General features: G+C 45.8%; 1 protein-coding gene across 1 annotated transcript in view; it reads left to right on the top strand.

Moving 5' to 3' along the window:
- Positions 1 to 26,333, top strand: part of LOC311183687 (calpain-9-like) — a gene marked incomplete at both ends in the record, with an annotated part of 157,990 nt that overhangs the window by 50,383 nt on the left and 81,274 nt on the right. Inside the window, 10 exon segments of the mRNA XM_084253231.1 lie at positions 1,585 to 1,753; positions 9,166 to 9,249; positions 10,649 to 10,734; positions 13,450 to 13,527; positions 16,408 to 16,568; positions 17,820 to 17,977; positions 18,137 to 18,345; positions 20,555 to 20,591; positions 21,615 to 21,680; positions 21,684 to 21,695. Of these exon segments, the coding sequence (XP_084109357.1) occupies positions 1,585 to 1,753; positions 9,166 to 9,249; positions 10,649 to 10,734; positions 13,450 to 13,527; positions 16,408 to 16,568; positions 17,820 to 17,977; positions 18,137 to 18,345; positions 20,555 to 20,591; positions 21,615 to 21,680; positions 21,684 to 21,695 (1,060 nt within the window).

Here is a 26,333-nt window from a genome sequence, read left to right on the forward strand (position 1 = left end):
TCACTAACCTAGGAACCCCGGCTAAGTAGAATCTTGACAGTCATTTCTAATCACCCGACTGGCCAGAGTTCCAATGGCAATGCCGCTTTCCAGCCCACCAGCTAGTCAGCAGCAGCCATGATAGCAGAGCTCCCACGGGATCCCCTTGGACTCAGCCTTTATCTTCAATTGTGGAAATCCGTCCTCAGAGACAGGAAGCAGGGAGGAAGGCCATGCTTCTACCTCCAAGTGGGTATGTAAGTGGCCAGATAAAGTGAAGGTAAACTGAGGCTCAATTCATCCTGAAATCAGCAGGATGGGATTAAACCATGAAAGAACCAAAGGTGCTGCTTTGCTACATGCCCACCTGGTCTGCATAAACCCCCTCGGTGCCACTGACAGGCTTGGGGTGAGCAAAGGGGATGCTTTCCAGGCCTGGTGGAGGCAACCCAGTCCTTCCAGGAGTCCTCCCATCATGGACCCTCCTCTCTAGGGTCAGATTCTCTGCTTGGGGCTGGGTTGGGTGTGGTTTCATTCTCCAGGAGCTCAGAAGAGGGAACCCATCACCTCCCCCCACCCCAAGCTGTGCAAAAGGCTTGAGTCAGTTGGTAGGATTTGAAACCTTTGCCTCAAGGAGAATACGTTTCCTAAAAAGAAGGCAAATTAGCTCATAGAAATATGTTCAACATCATTTGTCATGAAGCGACTGTAAATGGGGGCCTTCCCGGTGGCACAAGGGATTAAGCACAGCACTATGAAGCAATCCCCAGCCTCTGCAGAATGAGTTCAATTCCTGGCCTGCCAGAGGGACCCACATGGCTCAGCAGACCTCTCCTGTCTTGCCTGCCGCTCCCCTCATCAGTGTTTTTGGTCAGTCTGCCTGTTCTGTTCCCCACTCTGTCTCTGGTGAATCCTCTCACCCCTTGCATCTCTGGCCTGTACCCCAGCTCTTGTATGCATACATAAATAAATCTTTTTTTAAAAAAAGAAACTGCAAATGAAAACAATAGTGAACATTGCCACACACCTACAAAGTTTATTTTATAACTCAAGCAGAGTATACACCCATAAAGTGTGTGTCTATATGCACATTCTGTGTACAGGTATGTGTATGTGTACATGTACAGACATGCTACGTATGCAGTTGTGTGATTGGGAGTACCTGAGACCAGGCAGGAAAAGTTCCTTACCTCTCTGTCTACACGACTAATTCTTTCTTGGTCAGGTCCTATGAAGAGAGAGAGAGACTGATTTAAACATCACAGCAGTCCTAGAGGGGAGAGGACAACTGTGCCCCCACTTTGCACATCATGAAACTGAATCATGAGCGGGTTCACACAACAACACTCAGCTTGTAAGAGGTGGGTCTGGCTCTTGAACCCTCAGTCAGAGTAACCCACACCAGGCTGCCTATCTCACAGAGATTTCTTGTGTCTTCAGAGCATCAAGTAGACCCCAAATCCTACTTCCCATCTTCCTTCCATGCCACCCAGCCAGGGCAAGCCTTGGGAGGTTTCTGATTCAGTTGGAAAAACCTCTGGCTGGGGGCGCCACCTGGTGGCCTTCCTCATCCCTGCAGCCGCTTCCAAACTTCTGCCTTCACAGGTTGAATGGGAGCTACCAGGCACTGGAGAGGGGCAGGATCATCGAGGCCATGGAAGACTTCACTGGGGGTGTAGCCGAGACCTACACAACCAAAGAGGCTCCAAAGAACTTCTATGAGATTCTCGAGAAGGCCTTGAAGAGGGGCTCTCTGGTGGGCTGCTCCATCGATGTAAGTTGCTCACCTGTCTCTCCCTTCCAAGCTCTCTGCCAGAGTCAGAGGCATGAGCAGGTGCCCTGAGCACACACAGGAGGGCTGGCACTTCCAGGACTGGGGAGTGTCAGTGTTTGTTTATTTCAATCCAAGCAGAAGTTTCTATTTAATGTCTTTCAAATTACGAAGCTCAGACTTTGACCTCGGGGGCGGAGCAGCATGGCGGCGAGGAGATGCTGCGAGTAAGATCTCCCATTAAAAAAAGTTAATAGGGAGGAAAAGCGGCAGGTCCCAGTGAGAACTGGGACACGGAAGATAAACGGACAACTCCAGCAAACTGCCCGAAGAGGAAAGTTACCATAAAAGAGGACCAGAAGGGAGGGAAGCGCAGAACCCTGCTCCCCTCCCCCGCCCACAAAGTCTGCACTCTCCGACCAGCAGAGAGGAGGGAAACAACAAACCAAAATGGCCAACAAGAAAAACGGACGCAGCAAGTGGGACTGTGAGTGGAAAGGAACTATTTCAGCCACCACACCCCGTGAACGGGAGCTGTGGAGAACCCTGCAGGATCCGCCGCGATGGTGAGCTCCAGGCGCCATTAAAGAGAGCCCCGCCCCCCAGGAGGAGACCAGCACCAGCACACAGCCCCGGCCGCCCGGTAAGCTTGCGCGGAAAGTGGCGCGGATCCGGACCGGATCGCAGCTGCCCAGGTCCCCGCGCCTGCGACCTAGGCTTGCGGGGAGACGGCGGAGGCCCTCCCTGAGTGAGCAGGAACAAGGCGCCAAGGCAGGGGAGCGGGATTCAAAAGGCGCCATTCCTGCGCCACTGATCTGGGCTACAGCCCGCGTCCTGGAACTGAGGGCTTTGGAACTGAGACCCGGGGCACGAAATTAGGGGCGTGGGTTCCCCACGACGGTGGGGCAAAGGCAGACACAGCACCCCAAAGCCGTTGAGGTGTACCCTACCATCCCCGCTCTGCTCCCTGTCCCACGGGGTGGAAAATCAGCTCCCCAAGGGCTCTAGGAGAGATCTCTGGCGCCACCTAGCGACTTGAAGCCAGCAGAGGCTCCTGAAGGAGCTAGTGGCCAGCTGGGGAGTTAGCCCACACCGGGCCCCTTCCGAACAAGTAGTCTGAGCCCACAGGGAGAGCGAGCACCCACAGCCGGGGCAGACCAGGCGCGCAGAAGAGTGTGCCTGAGACCGGACGCGCAGGGAGTGTGTCCCACATCACCATTTTAGAACAGGGACACTTCTTCAGTAAAGACTACCTGCAGAAGGCTTCCTCAGGAGCCAGAGGTGAGCGGGGGAAGTTCGCCCACGCCAGACCCCCTCTGGCCTGCAGTCCAAGCCCAGAGGGGAGCAGGAACCCACCGCCGGGGCAGACCAGGCGCACAGGGGAGTGTGTCCCCACATCGGCATTTTAGAACAGGGACCTTTCTCCAGTAAAGACTGCTTGAAACTGACAGATGACTCCTGGAGGAACCAGAGGGGTACAGAGAAGCCCACCCAAGATGCCGGCCAGTCCCATCAACACAGTGTCCCAACGCATACGGCAAATTAGAAAATAGACAGTAGGGAGGAGAAGAACCACACGCAACCTAGCAACTCTCCAGAGAAAAAGCACACCACAAAAAGAAAACCAGCCCCCAGATTGCAACGACAATAACTTGGAAGAATTTCTGAGCCTTCCAGAAAGAGAATTTAAAATTGCCGTGATTAAAAAACTGACAGAAGTCATAAAGGAAAACAATCAACGATCAGAAGGGAAAAATAATCAATGATCAGAAGAATGCAATTGAGTCCCTAGAGAGGGAAAACAATGGTCAGAAGAAAGAAATTGAGTCCCTAAAGAGGGAAGTAAAAGAAATGCAGGAGATCAAAGAATTAATGGAAGAACTAAAGAATTCTGGGAAAAGCAATGAAAGCAGAATAGATGAAATGGAAGAACAAATAAGTAATCTTGAAGACACAGAAATAAAAAGAACCAAAACAGAAAAGGAAAGAGAAGTACGAAGGAAAAAGAACGAAGAAAGACTTCAGGAACTATCTGACTCCATGAGGAAAGGAAATATAAGAGTTATAGGAATACCAGAAGGAGAGGAGAAAGATGTAGGAACAGAGAAAATATTCAAAGAGATAATTGAAGAGAACTTCCCAAATGTGAAGAAGGAGCTGAAAATTGATATACAAGAAGCAAGAAGAACACCAAACTTCCACGACGAAAGGAAAAACACAGCAAGACACATAATAGTAAAGCTCCCAAGAATCCAGGACAAGGAAAAAATAATGAAGCTGGCAAGAGGGAAGAAACAGATAACATTCAAAGGAAAACCAATCAGGCTGACATCAGACTTCTCCGAAGAAACACTACGGGCAAGGAGAGAGTGGAGGGACATAGTCAACAGACTCCAAGAAAACAGATGCCAACCAAGAATACTCTATCCCGCAAAGCTCTCCTTCCTCTTTGAAGAAAGAATATGGACCTTCCCAGACAAACAGAAACTCCGGAATTTCATTGCAACTAAACCCCCACTCCAAAAAATACTACAAGGAGTCCTAAAGTCAGAACCTCAGAGGGACGAATAACAATGAAAGAAGGCCAAAAAAAAAAAGTTATTAAAAGAATAAATAAATAAAATCAAAGGAAAGACAAACACAATGGCAAATACAGATGTTAACATATCAATATTAACTCTAAATGTAAATGGACTAAACTCTTCAATAAAAAGACACAGAGTCGCAGGCTGGATTAAGAAACAAAACCCAACCTTTTGCTGTCTCCAGGAAACACATTTAGCTACAAAAGATAAAAATAGGCTCAAAGTTAAAGGATGGAAAACAATCCTACAAGCAAATGGACCAAAAAAGAAAGCAGGAACAGCTATACTTATATCAGATAAAACAGATTTCAAACTCAAAAAGATAAAAAGAGACCCCACTGGTCACTACATTATGATCAAGGGGACAATACTTCAAGAAGAAATAACACTCATTAACATATACTCACCAAACGAAGGAGCACCAAAATATATCAGACAACTGTTGTCCTCTCTGAAAACAGACATCAGAGAAAACACATACGTAGTGGGAGAGTTCAACACACCACTATCAACAATGGATAGATCAACAAGACAAAAAATAAGTAAAGAAACCAAAGCTCTAAATAAGGACCTAGAGCAATTGGGCTTAACAGACATCTATAGAACACTAAACCCCAAAAAAACGGAGTATACATTTTTCTCAAGCGCACACGGATCATTCTCCAGGATCGATCACATACTGGGGCACAAGACAAACATCAACAGATACACCAAGATTGAAATCATATCAACCATCTTTTCTGACCATGAAGGCATCAAACTAGAAATAAACCATAAAAAGAAGGCAAGGAACTTTCCTACCTCATGGAGATTAAAAACCACACTACTGGAAGACCATTGGACTAATGGGGAGATCAAAGAAGAAATTAAAAAATTTTTTGAATTGAATGACAAGGAGGACACCAATATCCTAAATGTATGGGATGCAGCAAAAGCAGTAATAAGAGGAAAATATATAGCAATAGAAGCTCACATCAAGAAACAAGAAAGAACGCAAAGAAACAACCTAATCTCGAAACTCAAAGATCTAGAAAAAGAACAACAAAAAAACCCCAAAACCAGTAGAAGAAAAGAAATAATAAAAACCAAAGCAGAAATAAATGAAATTGAAACTAAAAAAACAATCCAAAAGATCAATGAAACCAAGAGCTGGTTCTTTGAAAAAATCAATAAAATAGACAAACCCCTAGCCAGGCTCACAAAGGAAAAAAGGGAGAAAGCACAAATAAACAGGATCATCAATGAAAGAGGAGAAATCACAACGGACACAGCAGAAATCAAAAGAATAATCAGTAACTACTATGAACAGTTATATGGAAACAAGTTTAACAATCTAGAGGAGATGGACAAATTCCTACAACTCTACAATCACCCAAAGCTAGATAAAGAAGAAATAGAACACCTAAACAGACCAATTACAATTAGCGAAATTGAAATGGTAATCAAAAACCTCCCCAAAAACAAAAGCCCAGGACCTGATGGATTTACAAATGAATTCTACCAAACATTCAGAGACAAATTAGTGCCTATCCTTCACAAACTCTTCCAAAAAATTGAGAAGGAAGGGACAAACACGTTTTATGAAGCCAACATTACACTAATACCAAACTAAAACCGAACAAGGACAACACAAAAAAGGAAAACTACAGGCCAATCTCCTTAATGAACACTGATGCAAAAATCCTCAATAAAATTTTAGCTATCAAAATCCAACAATGTATCCATAAGATAATTCACCACGACCAAGTTGGATTCATTCCAGGGGCACAAGGATGGTTTAACATCCGAAAATCAATCAACGTTATCCAACACATCAACAAAAAGAAATATAAAAACCATATGATAATATCAATAGATGCTGAGAAAGCTTTCGACAAAGTGCAACACCCATTCATGATAAAAGCCCTTGAAATTCTTGGGATACAAGGAACATACCTCAACATCATAAAGGCCATCTATGACAAGCCAACAGCCAGTATCATTCTCAATGGTGAAAAGCTGAAAGCAATTCCATTAAGATCTGGAACAAGACAAGGATGTCCACTCTCACCACTGCTTTTCAATATAATACTGGAAGTCCTAGCCAGGGCAATAAGACAAGAGAAAGACATCCAAGGAATCCAAATAGGAAAAGAAGTCAAACTATCACTATTTGCAGACGATATGATATTATACATAGAGAACCCCAAAAACTCCACAGAAAAGCTAATTCAACTCATCAATCAGTTCAGTAAAGTGGCAGGATACAAAATCAACACGCAAAAGTCAGTAGCCTTCCTATACACAAACAATAAATCTGAAGAAGAAGAAATCAAAAAAAACATCCCTTTTGTTATTGAAACAAAAAAAATCAAATATTTGGGAATAAATCTAACAAAAGAGGTAAAGGACCTATACAAAGAAAACTATAAAACACTGTTAAAAGAAACAGAAGAAGACACAAAGAAATGGAGAGACATCCCCTGCTCATGGATTGGAAGAATAAACATTATTAAAATGGCCATCCTACCAAAAGCAATATACAGATTCAATGCTATTCCAATAAAAATTTCAATGTCATTCTTCAAAGAAATAGAACAATTATTGATGAAATTCATATGGAATCACAAAAAACCCCGAATAGCCAAAGGTCTCCTGAAAAAAAAAGAAGGGAATGGAGGCATCACACTCCCAGACGTCAAACTATACTACAAAGCCATAATCATCAAAACTGCATGGTATTGGAACAAGAACAGACATACAGACCAATGGAATCAAATAGAAAATCCAGAAATAAACCCACAGATTTATGGTCAACTAATCTTTGACAAAGGAGCAAAGACTATGCATTGGAGCAAAGAAAGTTTGTTCAATAAATGGTGCTGGGAAAACTGGGTCGCTACATGCAAAAGAATGAAGCTTGACCACTACCTCACACCATACACAAAAATCAACTCAAAATGGATTAAAGAACTAGACATAACCTGAAACCATAAAATATATAGAAGGAAATATAGGCAAAACACTACGTGATTTGCACATCAAAGACATCTTTATAGACACATCACCCAAAGCAGTGATAGTGAAGGCAAAGATAAACAGATGGGACTACATCAAATTAAAGAGCTTCTGCACAGCAAAAGAGACAATAACAAAAACAAAGAGAAACCCCACCGACTGGGAGAACATTTTTGCACCCAACACTAATGATAAAGGACTGATCACAAAAATCTGCAAAGAGCTGATGAGACTCAACAACAACAAAGAAAATAATCCAGTCAAAAAATGGGCAGAAGAGCTAAAAAGAAACTTCTCTGAGGAGGAAATGCAAATGGCCAACAGGCATATGAAAAAATGTTCAACATCACTTGTCATCAGGGAAATGCAAATCAAAACTACCATGAGATACCATCTCACACCAGTGAGAATGGCACATATTAAAAAAACTAGCAACAACAAATGTTGGCGAGGGTGTGGAGAAAAAGGAACTCTTCTGCACTGTTGGTGGGAGTGCAAACTGGTCCAACCACTGTGGAAAGCTGTGTGGAGATTTCTGGACCTACTAAACATAGAGCTTCCATATGATCCAGCAATTCCACTCCTAGGTATTTACCCAAAGGACACAGAAACATCAATTCCAAAGAACACCTGCACCCCTATGTTTATAGCAGCACTGTTTACAATAGCTAAGCTTTGGAAACAACCCAAATGCCCAAAAATAGATGACTGGATCAAGAAGATGTGGTACATATATACCATGGAATATTACTCAGCATGCAAAAAAGATAAACACATGCAATTTGCAGCAACATGAAGGGCGCTGGAAGGGATCATGCTCAGTGAAATAAGCCAAAAAGAAAAAGAAAAATACCGGATGGTCTCACTCATAGCAGGAATCTAGAAAACTTAAATAAGGGACCAGGAAAATGAATATAAGAAAGTGAAAATCAAAATCAACATAAAAAATATGAACCAGAGACACTTTTAGGGGGGCGGGGGCGGGAGGGGAGGGATTGGGGTCAGAATGGGGGGGCTGCAATTGTATGGGGAATATAACAATAAAATTTATAAAAAAAAATACATTACCATGTATGAAAACCCTTAGTCTTTTCCAGGGAATATTAATATACTATATCAATTAAAAAAAAAAAAAACAAATTACGAAGCTCAGACACCCTTGCTGTGTCAGGTAGAACAATCCCGACAAATCTCTGTCCCTTTCTCTACCCCAGCGGTGCTGTGTGTCCCCTTCTCAGCTCTGCCCTTGCTCATACAAGCAGCCACACACATTCAGGAACGCAGGGCTAGGTTTGATTTCATGAAATGAAACCCTAATGTTTTCTGGACTCTTTGTTGATGTCACACATCATGAAAAATATATCAGTAGATGCTTAACAGTGTTTTTTCTAATCTCTTTCTGTACACACACACACACATAGTTTTCCCTCGTCTAGTTGTGACTTATCCAAGTTTTCTGTTTCCTCTGGAGTTAACCATGGGAATTTGTTCTTCACTACTAAATGACCCATCTCCTGGTGTTTTCAAGCTGGTGACACGGAGCTGAGTGTAACACAATGTCTCCTTGTGCATGTGACTGTGCACCTCCATGAGGGGATGATCAGAAAGTTCTGTTTGGGGCCAGAAAGTCAACTCTTTGTTGGGAACGAGGGGCTTTTCATCCTGGAGAGAGGCTGGGAATGCCTCATTGTCACTGCTAAGGGGCCTCCTGTGGAACATTTTGTGTGTCCTTCCTCCTGGGGAGCAAAGAGGCCGGGCCAGGCAGAGCTGGGTCTGGCCTGGTAGGGGAGTGACTTACACGATGGGTCCAACAGTGCTATTTTCATGTTTTAGGCCAGAAGTACTGCAGAGTCCAAAGCAGGGGCACCTTTGGGTCACATTATGGGTCATTGCTACACTGTGACGGGAATTGATAAGGTAGGTGACGTGCAGTCCTGCTGGAGGGTGCAGGGACAGCTGTGACCATGCTCATCCTTTTCCTTAGTGCATTGAAGCTTAAACTGAGCTTTCAGACTTCAGAGAATGTGTCATCTAGAGGAAGCAGCCAGCATGCAAAACAGCAAAACAGGGAAGAAAGCAACAGGAGCTTCCATCATAGTTCCCAACTTGTGCAGCAGATAGGAGAACCTGGTCTTTGTTTTTCTTTTCTTCACTAATTTCACATCCATCCTGTAATAGCGTTCTCTAGAGAAGAGACTCAATAGGATGGATGGGTGGGTGGTTGGCTGGCTGCATGGCTGGATGGTAGGTAGAGATAGATGGATAGATGGAGATTGGTACAGATACAGATACACAGTGGACCCTTGATGCAGGGGCACTAGATGCCCATAACTTTTGACTCCTTGAAAGCTTAACTGCAATTGTCCTTTAATGTCTGTGGGGTATTGGTTTTAGGGCAACCTGCCACCCCTATGGATACCAAAATCCACAGATGACTAAGTCCCTTATAGTAGGTTCTCCAAATTCAAGATTCAACCAACAAAGCAACATTCAGGTTTGGTTGAATCCGAACTTGGAACTCTCTGATAGAATAAAATACAAGAAAGTGGAGCAACTCAGTTCGTTCACACTGATATTGTTTTGTCCTGTGTAGTGTGATGTATGTGTGTATATACATATATACCTGTGTGTGTAGATACATGTATACCTCTGTGTATAAACACACATACATATATACCTATATCAGGGGAAACTGCTCTGAGAGCTCAAATTTCTGGCTAGTTGATGAGCAGGAGTCTATTTTCTCTTTCTCCAAAGCCCTTGTGAGCTGTGCAGTTCCTGCCCCAGAGCAGAGTAAGGACGGCTGGCTGGGCTTTCTTTCCTGACTCCGGGCTATTGATGTGGACGGCAGAGATCCTCAGATGACACCTCAAATGGGAGAATATGGGCTTTGGAAGATTTAGACGTTGTTTGTATTTATTGTTGCTGTTTAAATTCCCGACATGTGTTTCTATGCTTGTCGTTCAGCTGTGAGTAAGAGGCTAAGGAAAGGAAAGTCAGGAGTAGCTCACTGAGCACTTCTGAGAATTACTCTTCACCTTTCTCTGTGGATTCTGAGGCTCCCCAGATAAACAAGCCTCTAGGGAAATTGCAGTCTAGCAAGTCACTCATTCATTTGAAGATTCATATCATGTTAGCCACTATGTTTAGCAGGACAATTCCGAGGGCAAGTTAAGAATGAATGAGTTTTGACATGTTTTTTAATATATGGAAGTCAAGAGTCTTCTGGTAAAGCCAGCCCCGGCTGAGAGGAACCACTCCGGAACTCACACATGAACTAATCCTTTCACATTCCCCTGCTGCCTCTGCCTTCCAGGTAAACTTCCGAGGCAAGAAAACTGAGCTGATCAGAGTCCGAGACCCTCGGGGCTGGACCAAGTGGAGTGGGCGGTGGAGCCACAGGTGGGTCCCCACCGCGTCTCTCTGGCTGGCGCCCACCTTAATGCTGCTCATGGGGTCCAGTGGTCCAAAGCTGGCTGTGTCCTGGGAAGGAGGAGAAGTTTGTCTAACGTGCTCCCCTGGCTCCTGGGTGACCTCACCTCTTTCCCCTTCATCCCCTGGGGCCCGCCTTGCAGTCAAACTTGACTCTCAGGGAAGACTCTTAGAGTGGCCTTTTATCTTCCCTGGGATTGTATTCATGTCGGTGACTGTATTGCCTCCCATCCCCATGTATCCTGGGTCTTTGTCTCCACATTTGAGTGGCCCCAGTGAAGTGTGTGTGTGTGTGTGTCTGTACGTGTGTGTCTGTACGTGTGTGTGGTGGCAGTGAGTATTTTGGGTGTGAGAATTCCTGAGTGCTGCAAGCAGGTCAGTACAGGATTCTCTGGCCATTGGCCAGAAGCCCAGTGGCCAGAAGAGACAGACAAAGAGGAAGAGGAAATTCAGCCACTATGACTGCTCTGATGACCAGCATTATTTATTTGACTCCAATTATAGGAAAGGTCTTCCTTTTGTTATAGGACAGCCCCGATATTAAACGGGTTCCTGGCTGTGGGTCCTCACCCGCGCGCTTTAAAGGGACTTATGAATACTCTACTACAGACACACGCAAAAGGGTTAATAAAAGGTTTATTTACAAGAGAAAAAGAAATAAGGAAAATGTACAACTCAGGGAGAAAATAGGGAAATAAAGTCTTTAATGCGTCCTACCCGATCCGACGACCTGGAAACCCAAAGTCACTCTCAGAACTGGCCGGACGCTGCGAGCTGGCGGAGAGCCAAAAATGGGGGACCCTCCAAAGCCCACGTGTCTGCCTTTTATATCCACCTGGCTGCTTAACCCCACCCTCAGGTCCCAGCCACCTTCCCTTTGGTGGTGATGGGATTTGGAGTTCCCAGTGTCTTTGGCTTTGGCCTGGGGTGGGAGGTGGAGTCCACAAAGCCTATATGGAATTAGCTTTGGGACATCCTTTTCCCCCTAACACTTTCAGGCCTGTGTCCCCTCCATGTCCCTTGAGAGGTGGCCCCCGTGCCTGGGATGATGGGCTGTAGCAGGTGTGCACAGGCAGGACGCACACTGACCTGTCTCTACCACCTCCCTCTCTCCTTCCTCACCCAGAGCTCTGGCCAGCTTGGGCTCTTGCTGTCCTCTCTGCCCACCTGCAGCTCCTGGGACTCTAGGGAGTCTGTACAAATCTAGAACTTGATTAAAGCCAAGTCCGTGTTTGTCCTCAGCTCAGACAAGTCTCCAGGGGGCGCCAGTCATCTGTGTGTCTGTGGCTTTATTAACCAGACTAGCTTGAGGGCACAAGACTGACACTGAAGTGTCCCATCACTGGTCCCTTCCCGCCACCCCCACCCTCTCCTGCCTTCCACTGCCTCAGAACCAAGGGACCTGGCAGAAACTGATTCACACCAGACCCACATCAAAGCAGGCATGAACTCGGCCTTCCTCTCCTGGCGGAAAGGGAAGGAAGAGAAATCACGAAATCAAAAGGAATGAGACTGCTTTTAGCTCCTAAGATTTATAGAGTCCCTTAACTCAGGGGGCAGAGTCTCTAAAAGGACAAAGGCTACTTTTTCCTTTCCCTGAGAAACATGGTGAAGAGGGAGAAGTGGGTTTTACTGGAACACAGGTGGGGACTGCCTGCCTCCAGGCAGCCTTGGTGGGATAGGAGGGTCTGTGCCCACCCTGATCCCAGATGCTGATTCTGCCTGGTGCCCATTATGTGGGTGTGAGCCATTGGAAGAAAATGGCCCAAAGGAAAAATCAAGGCTCTTAGTTCTGTTCTTCAGACCCCACCAGGGGCAACCTGGAGAGAGGCTCTGGGTTCACTTGGCTCTTCTGAGCCCTCCCCCAGGAGTCAAGACCCACGGGATATGGGGAAATGGATCCCCCCTTGAGAGTGCTGAGGTGGTGGCAGCGCCATTTGAACTGCACTTGGTCCTTCAACAACACAGGTTTAACTGCACACGTTCATTATACTCAGATCTGTTACCTCTCAGCAGCTTCTGCAGCAACTGATTCAACCAACCTTGCGTGATGGTTGGCTGAATCCTCAGATGCAGAACCCTCAGGATAAAGAGGACTGACAATAAGTTACATTTGGATTTTCTACTGCACAGGAGGTTGATCACCCCAAGTTGATCAAGGGTGAACTGCTTCTGGAGACAGGGGTGTGTGTGTGTGTGTGTGTGTGTGTGTTGGAGGGAGGAGAATGTCCCAAAGAAGCAGTGGCCTTAGAGGTGTCATTCCCAATCTGGAGGGCAGTAGGTAGCTGCTCACCTGAGGACAGGCAAGGCCCCCTGGCAGAACATGATCCAGCTTCCTAGGGAGGTCGCAGAAAGAAAGTACTTGGTAGATCAATGTCAAACAAGCTTGTCAAACACGTTATGATTATGACTTTTCAAAGTGTCAGCTGACAAAGAACAGAGGTCAAGTGAGTTTCCCTGCCTGTGGTGGTCTCATGAGAAGCACCTTCTTCCATTGGCTGCGCTTGGAAATGTACTTTCTGACCAATCTCAAAGCCTCTGGCACATTTCTGGGGTCCATAGTATAGTCACTGAGCAGGATCTATTCCTTTCATAACCGCACACCCTGGTTCCTAGGAAAGGGTGCTCCCCCAACCCAAGGCCAGTACTGCTCATGACCCACATGCTGCTTTGGTTTACTCCTAGTTCTTCTGAGTGGAGTTCTGTGGACCTTGCTGAGCAAAAGCGCCTGTGTCACCCTTCTCTGGACAAAGGAGAATTCTGGTACAGTTCTTACCTCTTTATTTCTGTACTAACTGCAAAACAGGTATGACAAGCCCCCATGGCCTTTGGCTGTAAAGAACACCCCATTTCTTCCTACCATTTTATCGTACATTTCAGTAAATCACATACACCTGTCTCAAAACACTCATATCCACCCAGTTTGGCAAAGGATTTAATATGTCACATTTTGGGGACTCTCCCCATCTCCAGACTTGTTTAGAGTGTCAAGGGAATCCATGTGACCCAGGAAACAGAAGGCTCATCCTCCCAGCTCTCACCCAGCCTCCCTCCACTAAACCATCCATCATCCAAGTTTGCATTTGAATCTGCAGCCCAGTGAATTTGCATGCAGGCAGCAAGCTGCTCCTGGGTCACTACCTCCAGGCCCAACTTGGTGACAGGGACCCTTGAAGGCAGCCACCTTTGGAGCATCTCAAAATACAGATCAGTGGGAAGGAATTCTTAATCTGGCCTTTCCACAGAGCTGAACATCTTTGCTAATGGAAAGTTGGTTAATGGCCCTTTATCTCTAGAAATCATTTCAAGTCTTGTTTCTTCCTATGGGACTCGGAAACAGTTGACTCTTTCCAACTCTGCAAGACCACAGATGTCTGATTTCTGGTTTTGTTTTCTTTCATAGCTCACGCCAGTGAATTCTTGCCTGAGTCCTTCCCTTTTTTTCATTTTATATATTTTTTACATCATTTTTCATTTTTGCACAATGATGCATTTTCATCTTGATTATATCCCCCATACAATTCCCACCCCCCTTATTTTTACCCTAATCCCTCCCCCCTTTTTCCTCCCCACCGCCCGTAGTGTGTCTCTGGTTTATAGTTGATTGTCAATTTTGATTTTCACTTTATTATAGTTAGTCTTTTTCCTGGTCCCTTATTTAGGTTTTCTAAATTCCTGCTATGAGTAAGACCATCTGGTATTTTACTTTTTCTGGGTTATTTCACTGAGCATGATCCCTTCCAGCTCCATCCATGTTGCTGCAAATTGCCTGAGTTTATCTTTTTTTGATTGCTGAGTAATATTCCATTGTGTATATGTACCACATCTTCTTGATCCAGTCATCTATTTTTGGGCATTTGGGTTGTTTCCATAGCTTAGCTATTGTAAATAGTGCTGCTATAAACATAGGGGTGCAGGTGCCCTTTTGAATTAATGTTTCTGTGTCCTTTGTGTCATTAGACAGGAGCAAAACCTAGTCCCTCTCATTAGATGCATCCCAAACCCCCCTCCTTTACATAACAAAAGACAATTTTTATCACTTTCAACACTAAGAAAATTCAAGTTCTGGGAGCCATTTGTCAGGAATTGTGGATAAGGACCAAATATATTAGAAATATACGTTGGTCACCTGATGACAAAATATTTCTTATAAATTAAAATATCACACTGTCTTTACACTGATACTGAAACCAGCAATAAGCTCACTTCCTGTCACTCATCAAAATCAACTGCTACAGCCTCATTTTGGGGGGAAGAAAGTTTTTTTTTTTTTATTGTTAGGTCAACCAACAAGGAGATAGGAGCCAAGGCTCAAATCTGGAAAGTAGAAATGATTTTATAGAAATGGAGGTAGAAAGGAAATGAAAGTTAGGAATATAAAGTTTATGGGCTTGAATAAGTCTAATCAAATAGTTACAAATGGATCTATATATGAAAAGGTTTCCAGATTCTTGGGATGGACCCCTTGCTTCTGGATGTGGTCTAATCTGTTCTTTTTCCCTGTTTTCTTGGTTTTGTGTCAGTAGTCTCTTGGTTCTGACCAGCTTGGAATATGGCTTAAGATCAATTTCTTCTGCACACGTTTGTGTCATAGGACTCATAGAAAAGTGTCACACAATGTTGCCTTCTGAAGAGCAGGTTCGAGAGATTGTGAAACATGCACAACTATTCTGGGGATCACCATGGTTTCAATACCCCCAAGTTTATATCTGCAGTTCCTTTCCTTGGAATTCCAGATCCATATATTCAAGGATCTACTCAGTATCTCCCTGTGAATATCTACTCAATAGCACATCACAGGATCACCTGCCTAAACCTCAAATCCTTCTCTCCCAAACTTGCTACAACACAGTCTTCTCCATCTTTATCCATCCAACTATTCAAACCACATAACTTCTTGCCTTTCATTCTTTTCCTCACATTTAATCCTCCAGCCAGTCCTGTAGACTCGACCCTCAAAATATGTCTTAAACCTGATCACTGCTCACCACCTCCCATCCTACCAGCCTGGACTGACCCACCTTCATTGCCAGCTGGGCAACAGCACGCACTTCATAGCTGGTGACTCCACTTCTATCTGTGCCCTTTCTCATGGGTCAAGGGTTATGGGTAATGTTAACACGTCCTACTGTTTCTCCATCTAATCAGAGTCAAAGCTGAAAGCCTTATGATGACCACCCTGGTCCACCATTATCTTTGAACATCATCCTTTACTGACTTACCCATCTTAAGATCTTGTTCTCCCTCCAACTACCTGGACTAAAAAAGTCTTTATGTCCCAACCCCTACACGCCAGGTCTCCACCTGAACAGTCAGAAGTTCCCTTAGCTGTTCATCTAAAATATCCCACACACTGCATGCTTCCCCTTCACCCTACTTTGTTTTACTTTGTAGTGCTTATATATATATATATATATATATATATATCTCAACCTAAATTTTAAGCTTTTCTTCCTTTTATCTTTCCTAACCTTTTCTTTACCTTTTTTTTGGAGGGGAGTCCATTCTCTTCTCCCCAGACCTGATTTCTCCCCAATCCTCCAGGACAGAAGCAAGTGCTCAGTAACTGTTGGATGATTGAATTAATGAGTAGGTCATGCAGTGTCATCCCTCCAGAGCATGTCTCTCTCCACTTTGCTGCAGGATGGCATTTACAGACTTCAAGGCACATTTTGACAAAGTGGAGATCTGCAACCTCACTCCTGATGCCCTAGAGGAGGATGCCCTCCGCAAGTGGGAAGTTACGGTCCACCACGGAAGCTGGGTGCGGGGCTCCACTGCTGGAGGCTGCCGCCAGTTCCTGGGTTTGTAGTCTCCCTGCCCTTCTCTTTGTCATCCCCAAGTGTTGAGTCCAAACCAGGGCATCAGTGGATCAGGCCCAGGACCCTAGAGAAGGCCCAAAACATGGAGCTAGACAGAAGCATTTCAGTGATGATTGGGAAAAGAGGATGGCAAAGGTTTGGTAGGACTTTGGATAAGAATTGCTCAAGGAGCCTCCTTTGTTTTACCACTTGGGTTATCTTCCCTGACAAGTTATAGAAAACACACTCACACAAGTTTAGAAATGAAAAGAATTGGGCCTTCCTGGTGGCATGAGGGGTTAAGTCTCAGCACTATGCAGCTATCTGCAGCCTCTACAGAAGGAGTTCCACCCCGCCGCCAGGGAGGTGACCTGCATATGGCACAGCAGACCTCTCCTGTCTCGCCTGCTGCTCCCCTCAGCAGTGTATTTCAGTCAGTCTGCCTGTTCTGTTCCCCATTTTGTCTCTGGTAAATCCTTTCACCCCCCACACCTGTGGCCTGTACCCCAATTCTTGTAGGCATAAATAAATAAATCTTCAAAAAAGAAGAAAAGAAATAGAAAGAATTTATTGCCTTACATAACTGACAAGTCCAGAGGAGCAGAGGGCTTCAAGCACAGATCGATCAGTGATAAGCTTGTGATAGTCTGTGCTGCTCTCTTTGCTCTGTTGACTTCTCCCTCAGGCTGTTTCACTCTACAGGGATGGGAGGGCAGCCAGCTACCCAGCCCTCATTCACTGACCTGCTCAGCAAGAACTCCTAAGGGTCATCAGACAAAAGCCCTGAACTTCCCTCTCATTGGGGATTCCTTAAGCCTGCATGCCTGGTGAATGCTGCTGACTGGACTTGTCCATGTTCCCTGTGGCAAGAAGGAATCATGGAGAACAATCAGCATTCACTCTTGGAGGTGGCCTGAGGTCACTTGTGCACAAATCACACCACCATTGAGTGGGCCCTGGGAGGCAAGCACAGCGCCCCACACTCGCCTTTGAAATGCCAAATGGGAAAAAAAAAAAGATGGAACAAATTGCAGTGGACAAAATGCAGAAGAATGTCTTTGAACAGTTGCATGGGAAATGGTTCCAAGAGGTAGAAGGAAAAGAGACCCCTTTTCATTCTCCCAGGGGGTTGTAGAAAATAGGGCAATAGGGAAATCAGGACAGGGGAGTGGGTAGGATGTGTGTGTCCCCTTTGTTTTTGTTTTGGGTTTTTTTTTTTCCAAGGGAAAATAACCTGCCTCTTTTGAATGGCAGATACCTTTTGGACCAATCCACAGATAAAATTGTCCCTGACTGAGAAAGATGAGGGGCAAGAGGAATGCACTTTCCTTGTGGCCCTGATGCAGAAAGATCGAAGGAAACGCAAGAGGTTTGGAGCTGACGAGCTGAAAATCGGCTACGCTATTTACCAGGTGGGTAGATGCCAAATTACAGTTGAGAATCCATGGAGTCCTAAGTTCTTGGTCCCTTTTCAGCCTCACACCTGACACTCAATGCCAGTCCCTCAACTGTGTCCAAGTAGCCGAAACCCGCAGCCAGGAAAACCACTTCCCTTCACACTCCTGTTGCAGTGCCCAAGCAAAGACGAGCACCTAAGCAAAGACTTCTTCAGAGACCACGCTCCCCAGGCCACAAGCAAAACTTTCCTCAAAGAGAGGGAAGTTTCTGACCAGTTCAAACTGCCCCCTGGGGAGTACATCCTGATTCCCAGCACTTCTGAGCCCCATCAGGAAGCAGATTTCTGCCTGAGGATCTTTTCAAAGAAGAAGGCCATTACCAGGTGAGTTTCAAGGATCCCTCTTTGGTGCTTTACTCCCAGAGATGTCACCAGACGGTGATTGGAGTCGTGGCCCCCTGTCCTCTTCCATGATCTACTTGAGAAACCAGGAAGGGGCCAAAGGGAGGGTCTGAACCGATCAACAAGCAAAGGCATATTTCCAGTTTAGTTCTCACATGAAACAGTTGCTCTTTCCAACTGACCCCAGAACCATGCTCACAAGACACTCTTGAGTGAAGCCCTGATTTTCCAGACTCTATTACCAAGAAGCTTCTGGAGTGGGAGCGACATGAGGGGGATGCCAGAGGTGTTTCTGTGCATGAATAAAGGGGTGACTATTCCAACTCTCAAGAATCACACATTCTTTCAGTTCCATTTTAGTACCCTTTTACACAGCGAACATTCTGCCATCTCTCCCTCAAAATGTCTTAGCAAATTATTTTGTATTGGTTATTTCTGTGGAAGAAGTTTCTCTTTCTTTCATTTACCATTAATAACTCTGTGGCAGGGGCGGGGGGGTGGGTGGTTCAAGTTTCAAGAACCTATTTCTTCTCCCAATGGAGACTCTCTAGGGACCCCAGAGAATGACAAGCTCTACTAACTCTGTTTCTGTTGATTCCCATCAAAGTATCAACCTGAGACAACAAGATAGAGATGACTGTGGCTGCATGGCCTGTTCTGGATAAGGGACATAAGTATTCGGGCTCCTGTTTGTCCTTTGGCATTGTGAATTGCTATTATTTGTTTTGGCTAGTGGCGTAGAATTGCACTGTGTTGTGGACTGAGTTTCACAATTACAAAGTCTGGTTGGGTTTCCAAGGTGACTGCAGAAGCCGTGGTTCTTTCTCGTCAGCAACAGAGAAGCAATGCAGTCTTTGATTGTTAAAACTCGGCTGCAATGTCTTTCTCCAGTCTTCTCTCAGATACTGATACACACTGAGGATGAATTGACCAGTATCCATTCACACAAAAGAACCCTATGCGAGATCCATGCAGATCGGCAACTACTGTGGCTGAGCCCATCTTTTACCCTCATGTTCTCTGTCTGTTGGGGGGTGAGGTCAAAGGTAACTCCATTCTCAGTGCATGTACAATAGTGATTAATGGAAGGTGATATTGAACATAAAAAATGCGGCGTATAATCTGCTGTGATAGTGAATATCATACACATGTAACATCTGCTGTGATATCACAAGTATCAGTAACAGACACAAGTAGCTCAGTCACAGAAAAGCCACCTTCAGCTCAATTTCCCTTGGCTTCACCCTCACTGGAGACTCCTAAACTATAATGAAAAGCTCTGAAAGGGTTATGTTGTGGAGGCCCAGGGGGTGAGGAGGTAAAGGGGACTATCCTGGTTTCATCTTAATATTTGATTATTTTTTTCCCTTTGAATTTTCTTTAATTTGTCTTTGGAAATGCTTCGGGATTTAATCTGTAAAACTGAATTCTTCCAGGGCCTCCCGTGGTGGTGCAGGGGCAGTAGGCGAGGATTCCACATGCCACGGCTCAACAGTGTCCTCCCGCGATGAGGCTGTTTGCTCCCTGCTCTGACTCTGGTGAATTCTTTCACCCTCCTGCGCTTCTGACTGTACCCAGTGCTTGCATATATGAAATAAACAAATCTTAAAAAAAACAAACTGAATTCTTCCAGATATTTTAGTATTTGACAGCTGAAGCCTGCTCCTCCCCTAATGTGACTACTTCCCAAGTGCTGCGGGTTCCCCTATATGTGTGGGCAGCAAAGTAAACCTGCTGTCACGGTTCTCCTGATTCCACCTGTGAGCAGAGAAACACACCCTCCCAGTGGGCTCAGGGGTTCAAATCCATGGGGGAAGGTCTAAGGGTGAAGAATCAGGCTTCAAAAGTGATGTTGTTGGTTCCACCTCAACTTGCTCTATAAGCTTTTAAAAGTTTCCCACGAATGATTAATGCTCAACGAGCTGAGTGTCTTCTTTCACAACCAGAATTGCCAAGTTCTGCTTGGAGTGATGGCCACCTGGTCTTCCTCGAATTTTCATGCTGAACAAGGTCTGAGTGACGAGTGGAGAGGGAGGTCTGTGCCTGGAGGCTGCACACCCTGTGAAATGCAGTCACAGAAGAGGAAGGCTTCTATGGTACAGAACCTTCCAGCACCTCTGAACCCTGTAGCTCTGCAGCGTCTAATGGGGAAGTGAATCTATGATTATCAACATGGTTTTTGTGCCCACAGCGACATGGATGGAAATGTAGACATTGCCCTTCCTGAGGTAAGCCTTCTTGGGCTACTGTGGAGGGTGGGATTAGCGACTACTCTGGAAATTTCCGTCAGATCATAACATCACTTAAAATTCCAAAGTTTAAGGAGTGGTTACCATTATGCAAGGAAGTACCTTAATTTTAACCTCTTGGAGAACAAAAGTGACCTTTCTTCCACCAGAACTGCCCACTCCCTCTGTTTCCTGAGAGGTTACTGATGGTTTTTAGGTGGATGGAATCTCTTTAAAAATCTCTTCAGAAAAACAACTGATAAAACAAAAATGGGAGAAGCAGGTAGAATTTTTGACTGTGGGCTTGGGGAACACATCAGTTCTCCCTGATTTTGTCTGTTGGGAGAGAGGGCAGGGCTGGTTTTAGTCTTGTCCAAGGGTTGTAAGGCTTCAAAGAGATGCCGATGTGACCAGAACCTCTGACACCCCCATCTCGAGCAGTGACCAGTTTTCAGGAAGGACTTTCTTCTCCTTGCTGCCCTCTCTGGGAAGCAGCTCATGAGCAGACCCGAAACAAAACATCCAAAACCTTTACTGACATTTTGCCATGCACAAGACCCGGTGCTCTGTACTGGAAAGATCCTGCCTATAAAGATTTACCACCTACCATGACAAATGATGAAGCAGGTAATGATAGTCAAGGTGGTGCAGTAGGCCCTGGAAGAAGGGGAGGGTGATGGCAGCCCTGGATGGACCAGGCCTCTGCCAGCAGTCAATTTTCCAAAAGTCCTCTCATCTGTCGGGTGAGGAGGGCACCACCAGTCCCAGGAAGTCCTTCCAGATGTTTCTTCTAACGAGTCCTCACAAGGAGAGGAAACTCTCATTCCTAATGCTACTGGATGTGTCCAGTCCTGGGCACCACCCAGCACAGGCATGTGAGGCTGCCATGGAGTTCCTGGCCTCTCCCCCAGCAGGCAGCACCACCTCCTGCCCAGGGCTCGCCTTTCCTGCTTTTTCTTTGGGAAACTAAATGTTCATTTCTGTCTTGTGGCTCCCAAGCAAGTTCCTCTGGTTCATTTTTAGCCTCAGAAGCCAACTTCGCCTGCTTGGGAGACAGAGGAGGATCAGCGGTTCCAGGCCCTGTTTGAATAAATCGCTGGTGAGGTAGGGCTGCCTGTGCCCTCGATGCCCTGCAGGACCGAGGGGCCAGGCTCCCCGTCCAAGGATGAGGGGACACTTCCCAGAGACGGACCCAGAGGCAGGCAGGAGCTGGTGGGGAGAAAGCAGCCCTGTTCTCTAGAGAAGGGCTGAGGACAGCCTCCTCCTCACAGCTCTCACTCCAGACTGCACTGATGGGGCCACCGCACCCAGCGGAGCCCAGCCAGGCCCAGAAACTTTATGTGGGAACTACAGTAAGCCTTAGGAGGGGATTCCTTTGACCTCTGCTCAGAAATTGGCACCTTCATCCTGCTCTCTCTGCTCTGTTGAAGGTGGTGTTGCCAGGACAGTTCCTGTGATGCCACCAATGCATGCCAGCATTTTGCCACTTAACAGAGATGTGGCCAGGTTTGGCAGTTGTGGATCAGGCAACTTGGAGCGTAGGTGCCCTGCTTTCTGCCCTTTCCTGCCTGTTCCCACCCTCTCAGCTGCTCAGCTTGCTCTTTGGAGACCCTGCCTGTTTGGGGGTCGGGGGAGTGGGGGACTTCCCTGTCCTGCCCAGGCTTCCAATGCCCTTGATACTGCTCTAGGCGTGTTCCCTTGAAACCTCTCAGCTGGTAGTTGTAAATAATATTGTCGTAGGTCTAAGACTCTGTATTTCTCTCAAGCTTCTGAGCGCAGCCGGTGCTGAGATTTAGTGGGATTTACTGGACCATCTAGGTCAATGGTTCTGCAATTCATCCCAGAGCTTTGAAAAATAATCAATGAAGCATACTCCCGGTTGTCCTGAGCAAAGTGGGATAAGCCCCAGTATGGGCATTCTTGAAGCTCTCCCAGTGCTCTTGCTGTGACAGAGGCTTGGACACTCAGATCCCAGTGTCCTCTGACACAGGAGCCATTTAGGGAGCTTGGGCTCAGGGCTGGGGGAAGCATGCTTGGGCTGGCCTGACTTACCTCCCTCCCTGGGTGGCTGGAAGCTCCCAGAGATGTGAGCAGGCTGCGGCCAACAATGCAGGGCACCGGGAAAGCAACAGGGTGCTCAAATTAAGCTCATCATTGAAAGAAACTGTAAGAAGATACTGAGTCACAAACAGCAATTGTCTCCACTTCAACAGGACATGGAGGTGACAGCAGAAAAACCCAAATATGTTTTAGATGCTGTGCTGCAAAAGAGTCAGTGTTCCCACCCACCACCCCTCAGAAATCCCCAGGGCTCCCATGGAATAGTGGACACATGATGGGCACCCATCTTGGTTCTGCTCTGCTCCCCAGGCTCCCTGCTCCAGGACTGAGTTCAGGCAGCTTTAAAAATAGATTTGTGGCTTCTTTCCTGGTTCCAAAAATGATGCAGGTTTGCAGGAGGAAATTCTTTAAAATGCAGAAAAGATTATGACAAAGTTACAATAAGAGTCAAGGTGGCTATACTACTGTCAGGCAAGATAGACTTTAAGATAAAAAAAATGTTACTAGAGACAAGGAGGGGTATTTCATCATGATAAAAGGTAAACGCATTAGGAAGATAGAACAATTGTAAATGTAATAGTACCTAATAGCAGAGTCTCAAAATTTAGGAAGCAAAAATGAATAGAATTAAAAGACAAAATAAACAATTTAACAATTACCGTTGAACACTCCACTTTCAGTAGTTGATAGAACTACCCTGTAGATTGCATTCAATATTCAGACTATCATACAATTTGGTTTCCTCGTCCCCCTAAGACACATCTTAAAACAACCCCAACCGAATCTCCAAGGGCTCATGAGCTAGCTGAAGAGCAATTTGAAGCCAATGCCGTCCACTTTCTGTTGGAGCAAAAATCGGATGAAGATGTTGAAGCCTCAGTTGGAGGAATTGGAGTTCTTCCCAATCTTCAGAGTCTATGATTTCATTAAAAAACCTGAAATTATTCTCATAATAGTCTACGTGATTAAGGAAATTTTAAAAACAGTCTTCTCTACTGCTGCCATTTTGAAGTGAAATGAGCTGGAATCCTAAGGGTGGTGTTCCTCGTGGGATGGCAGGTTGCAGTGTGGACACCCCCTCTGTGAGCAGTGCCTGTTCACCTGGGCCAGCTCCGCTCAGAAGGGTGACCCAACTTTCTGGGATGAAAGCTGCATAATGGGAGACACAGTGAAACGTGGGTATTTGATAGCAGTGCTTGACACATTCTAAGTCCTTGGGAAAAGACAATATAGAAGGAAAAAATTCTTGGGTCACAGCCAAGAACATCACTCCTCCAGCCCGTTCCCTGAGGCGGCAGAGGTGACTCCCCCAGGCGTCTCCCCACAGGCCTGTTCCCAGACACATCAGTTGCGGCCCTGCGGTCACATCTAAAGAGCCTGCACCCAACTCAGGGAGTGAAAATCTTTCCTCACAAGTCCTTACACTAAGTCCCTCAGGCCTCAACAGGAGGGAGCCATGGGCCTAGATGGGAAAGGCAGAAACTTCTCCCAGCTGCCCTCTCTGTCCTGTCCTGTGCAGGTGCACTGAGGGGCAGGGATTCAGAAAGTGCCAGTCATGTGACCTGTTGGCAGGAGTGCTGAGGTTATTGGTGCCAGCTCAGTTCAGTGCACTGGATCATTTGTGATAACAAAGCACCGTTGTGCTGAGAGCCAAGACCTCCTGCCAAGTACCAGTTGGAGGGCTGTGTCCGTGCTGGCACTGCGGTGAATCAACAGTAGGCTGTGCTTGCTACTGAGGCCCGCCTGGGCCATTTTCTCACCCACAGTGCCTTTCTGATGGGGGAAGGGGCTGGGGAAATGAAAGTGGGACTAGGGGGAGAAAGAGAGGGAGAAGTTTGAGGAGAAAGGGAGATGGGGAGGCAGAAAGCAAGAGACAGAGGGATGTCGAGGGAGAGAAAGACTCCCCTGGATGCCTGAATGACACTTGAAGATGGAAGAACTTAGCCAGGGATGTTCCTGAGGATTATCCGTGCATCACCACGGAACTCTGCTGGGGGAAAGAGTCACTCTCTTGCCAAAGGAAGGGGAAAACCATCGTTAGGTAACTGAGCCATATGAAACAAATACACAATCATATTATGGAAATGACACTGGATTTGCAGTCCAGAAACTAGTATTCTCATCTGGAATTTACCTCCAACCAGCAGGTGACCTTAACCGCGTCACTTCACCTGTCTGGGCTGCCTTGCCCTGGGCACTTACATGGCTGCTTCCTTAACTCCGGACCTCGAAGGCAAGGCAAGCCCTGGCGCCACGGGTCGGAGACAGGCAGAGGTGGGCCCGGCAAGCCTCAGAACTCACTGATGTGATTCCTAAGAGGGTTCTGAGAAGAATGACACCGTCTAGAGGATTCTCTAGGCATGTCAAGTCCTGGCTGCTAAAAACACTTTGTAGACAGTCCTTCCTTTCAGCATCTCAGCATACAAAGCTCCTCTGTCTTCTAAACTCACTAGAACTCAACTTACCCATTTGGTTTCAACTTTCCTTATGGTGGTCCTTCTGGAAGTGGAAAATGTCCAAAGTTATGTTGAAGTTGATAGTAAAGGGGAAGGCAATGACACAACTGCTGCAGTGAAAGTCCCATTAGATGAACATTCCAACCCACGTGCAATAAGCCACTTTGATTTCCCTCATCACTTGCAAATTCTCCTTTTGTCTGATGGAGTCAGGCTGGCCTTTACACTATCAAGGCTGCATGCGAAGAGTCGGGGGCTGCTGGAGACCAGCGCCAGCTAGATGTCGAGTCATGGGTCCCCGAAAGGAGAGCACTGCGTCAGCGAAAACTTGGGGGGCTGAGGGGATGTGGGGTGAGGCAGACACAGTCACTCTTCTATTGGTGCAAGTCTCTCCTACTGAGGGTCTCAGCGGGTCTTTATTTATACTGTAAGGTGAGCAGTGAGATTATATCATCATAAACATTGAAGCAGAACAACGACAATCAATATGTTTTCTCATGAACATATAGAGACTCCCTTGGTCTCCTATCAAAAGGGCATTTCTTTGGTTACCTTAAAAAACATCAGGGACAATTAGTTTCCTAAGTACAGCTCATTTTCTAACATGATCAATTATTTAAGACATCACAACACCTAGTAACAATTAAGCACTCTATTGACCTTTCCTAGTTTCAGAGGGGGCGTGAAAGTCCTATTTTATATTTTATTACTAAAATCAGCCTATGTCCTTAGCACTCAATTAACTTGGCAAATTTATCAATTACTTCAAAGTGGCCTAAGCAACTCATCAAATCTATGTTAGTTCTACTGAGTCTCTTAACTAGAAATACCTAAACTCCACGTGGCTTGTGAACTACTGACCTTTCGCATACACCAGGGAATGTACTGCTGCCACAAACACGTGCCCCCTGTGTTAGGCTACGGTTTCCAAGCACAGCTGGTTCAAGGCATATATCAGGGCCAAAACCTGTCTTTCCTGTGTATACCTTTTAGCATTTTTTACTTTCTTTGATAATGATTCATTCATAAGAACAATAACCCTCTTCTCAGGAGTACAGGAAATCCCCTCTTCTCAGGAGTTTCCCCAGATGCTCGGAACTTGTCAAGAAACAGCCTGTGTAGCTGTTTCTGCCGCAGAAACCCCACTTAGAGTATCAGATTAGTCACATTCAGAAACAGAAGTGAGAATATGGTTGCTGGAAACAGAGGGGAAAGAGGGATGGAC

Source organism: Talpa europaea, assembly GCF_964194135.1.
Source record: "Talpa europaea genome assembly, chromosome: 14".
In the NCBI taxonomy this organism is placed as follows: domain Eukaryota; kingdom Metazoa; phylum Chordata; class Mammalia; order Eulipotyphla; family Talpidae; genus Talpa; species Talpa europaea.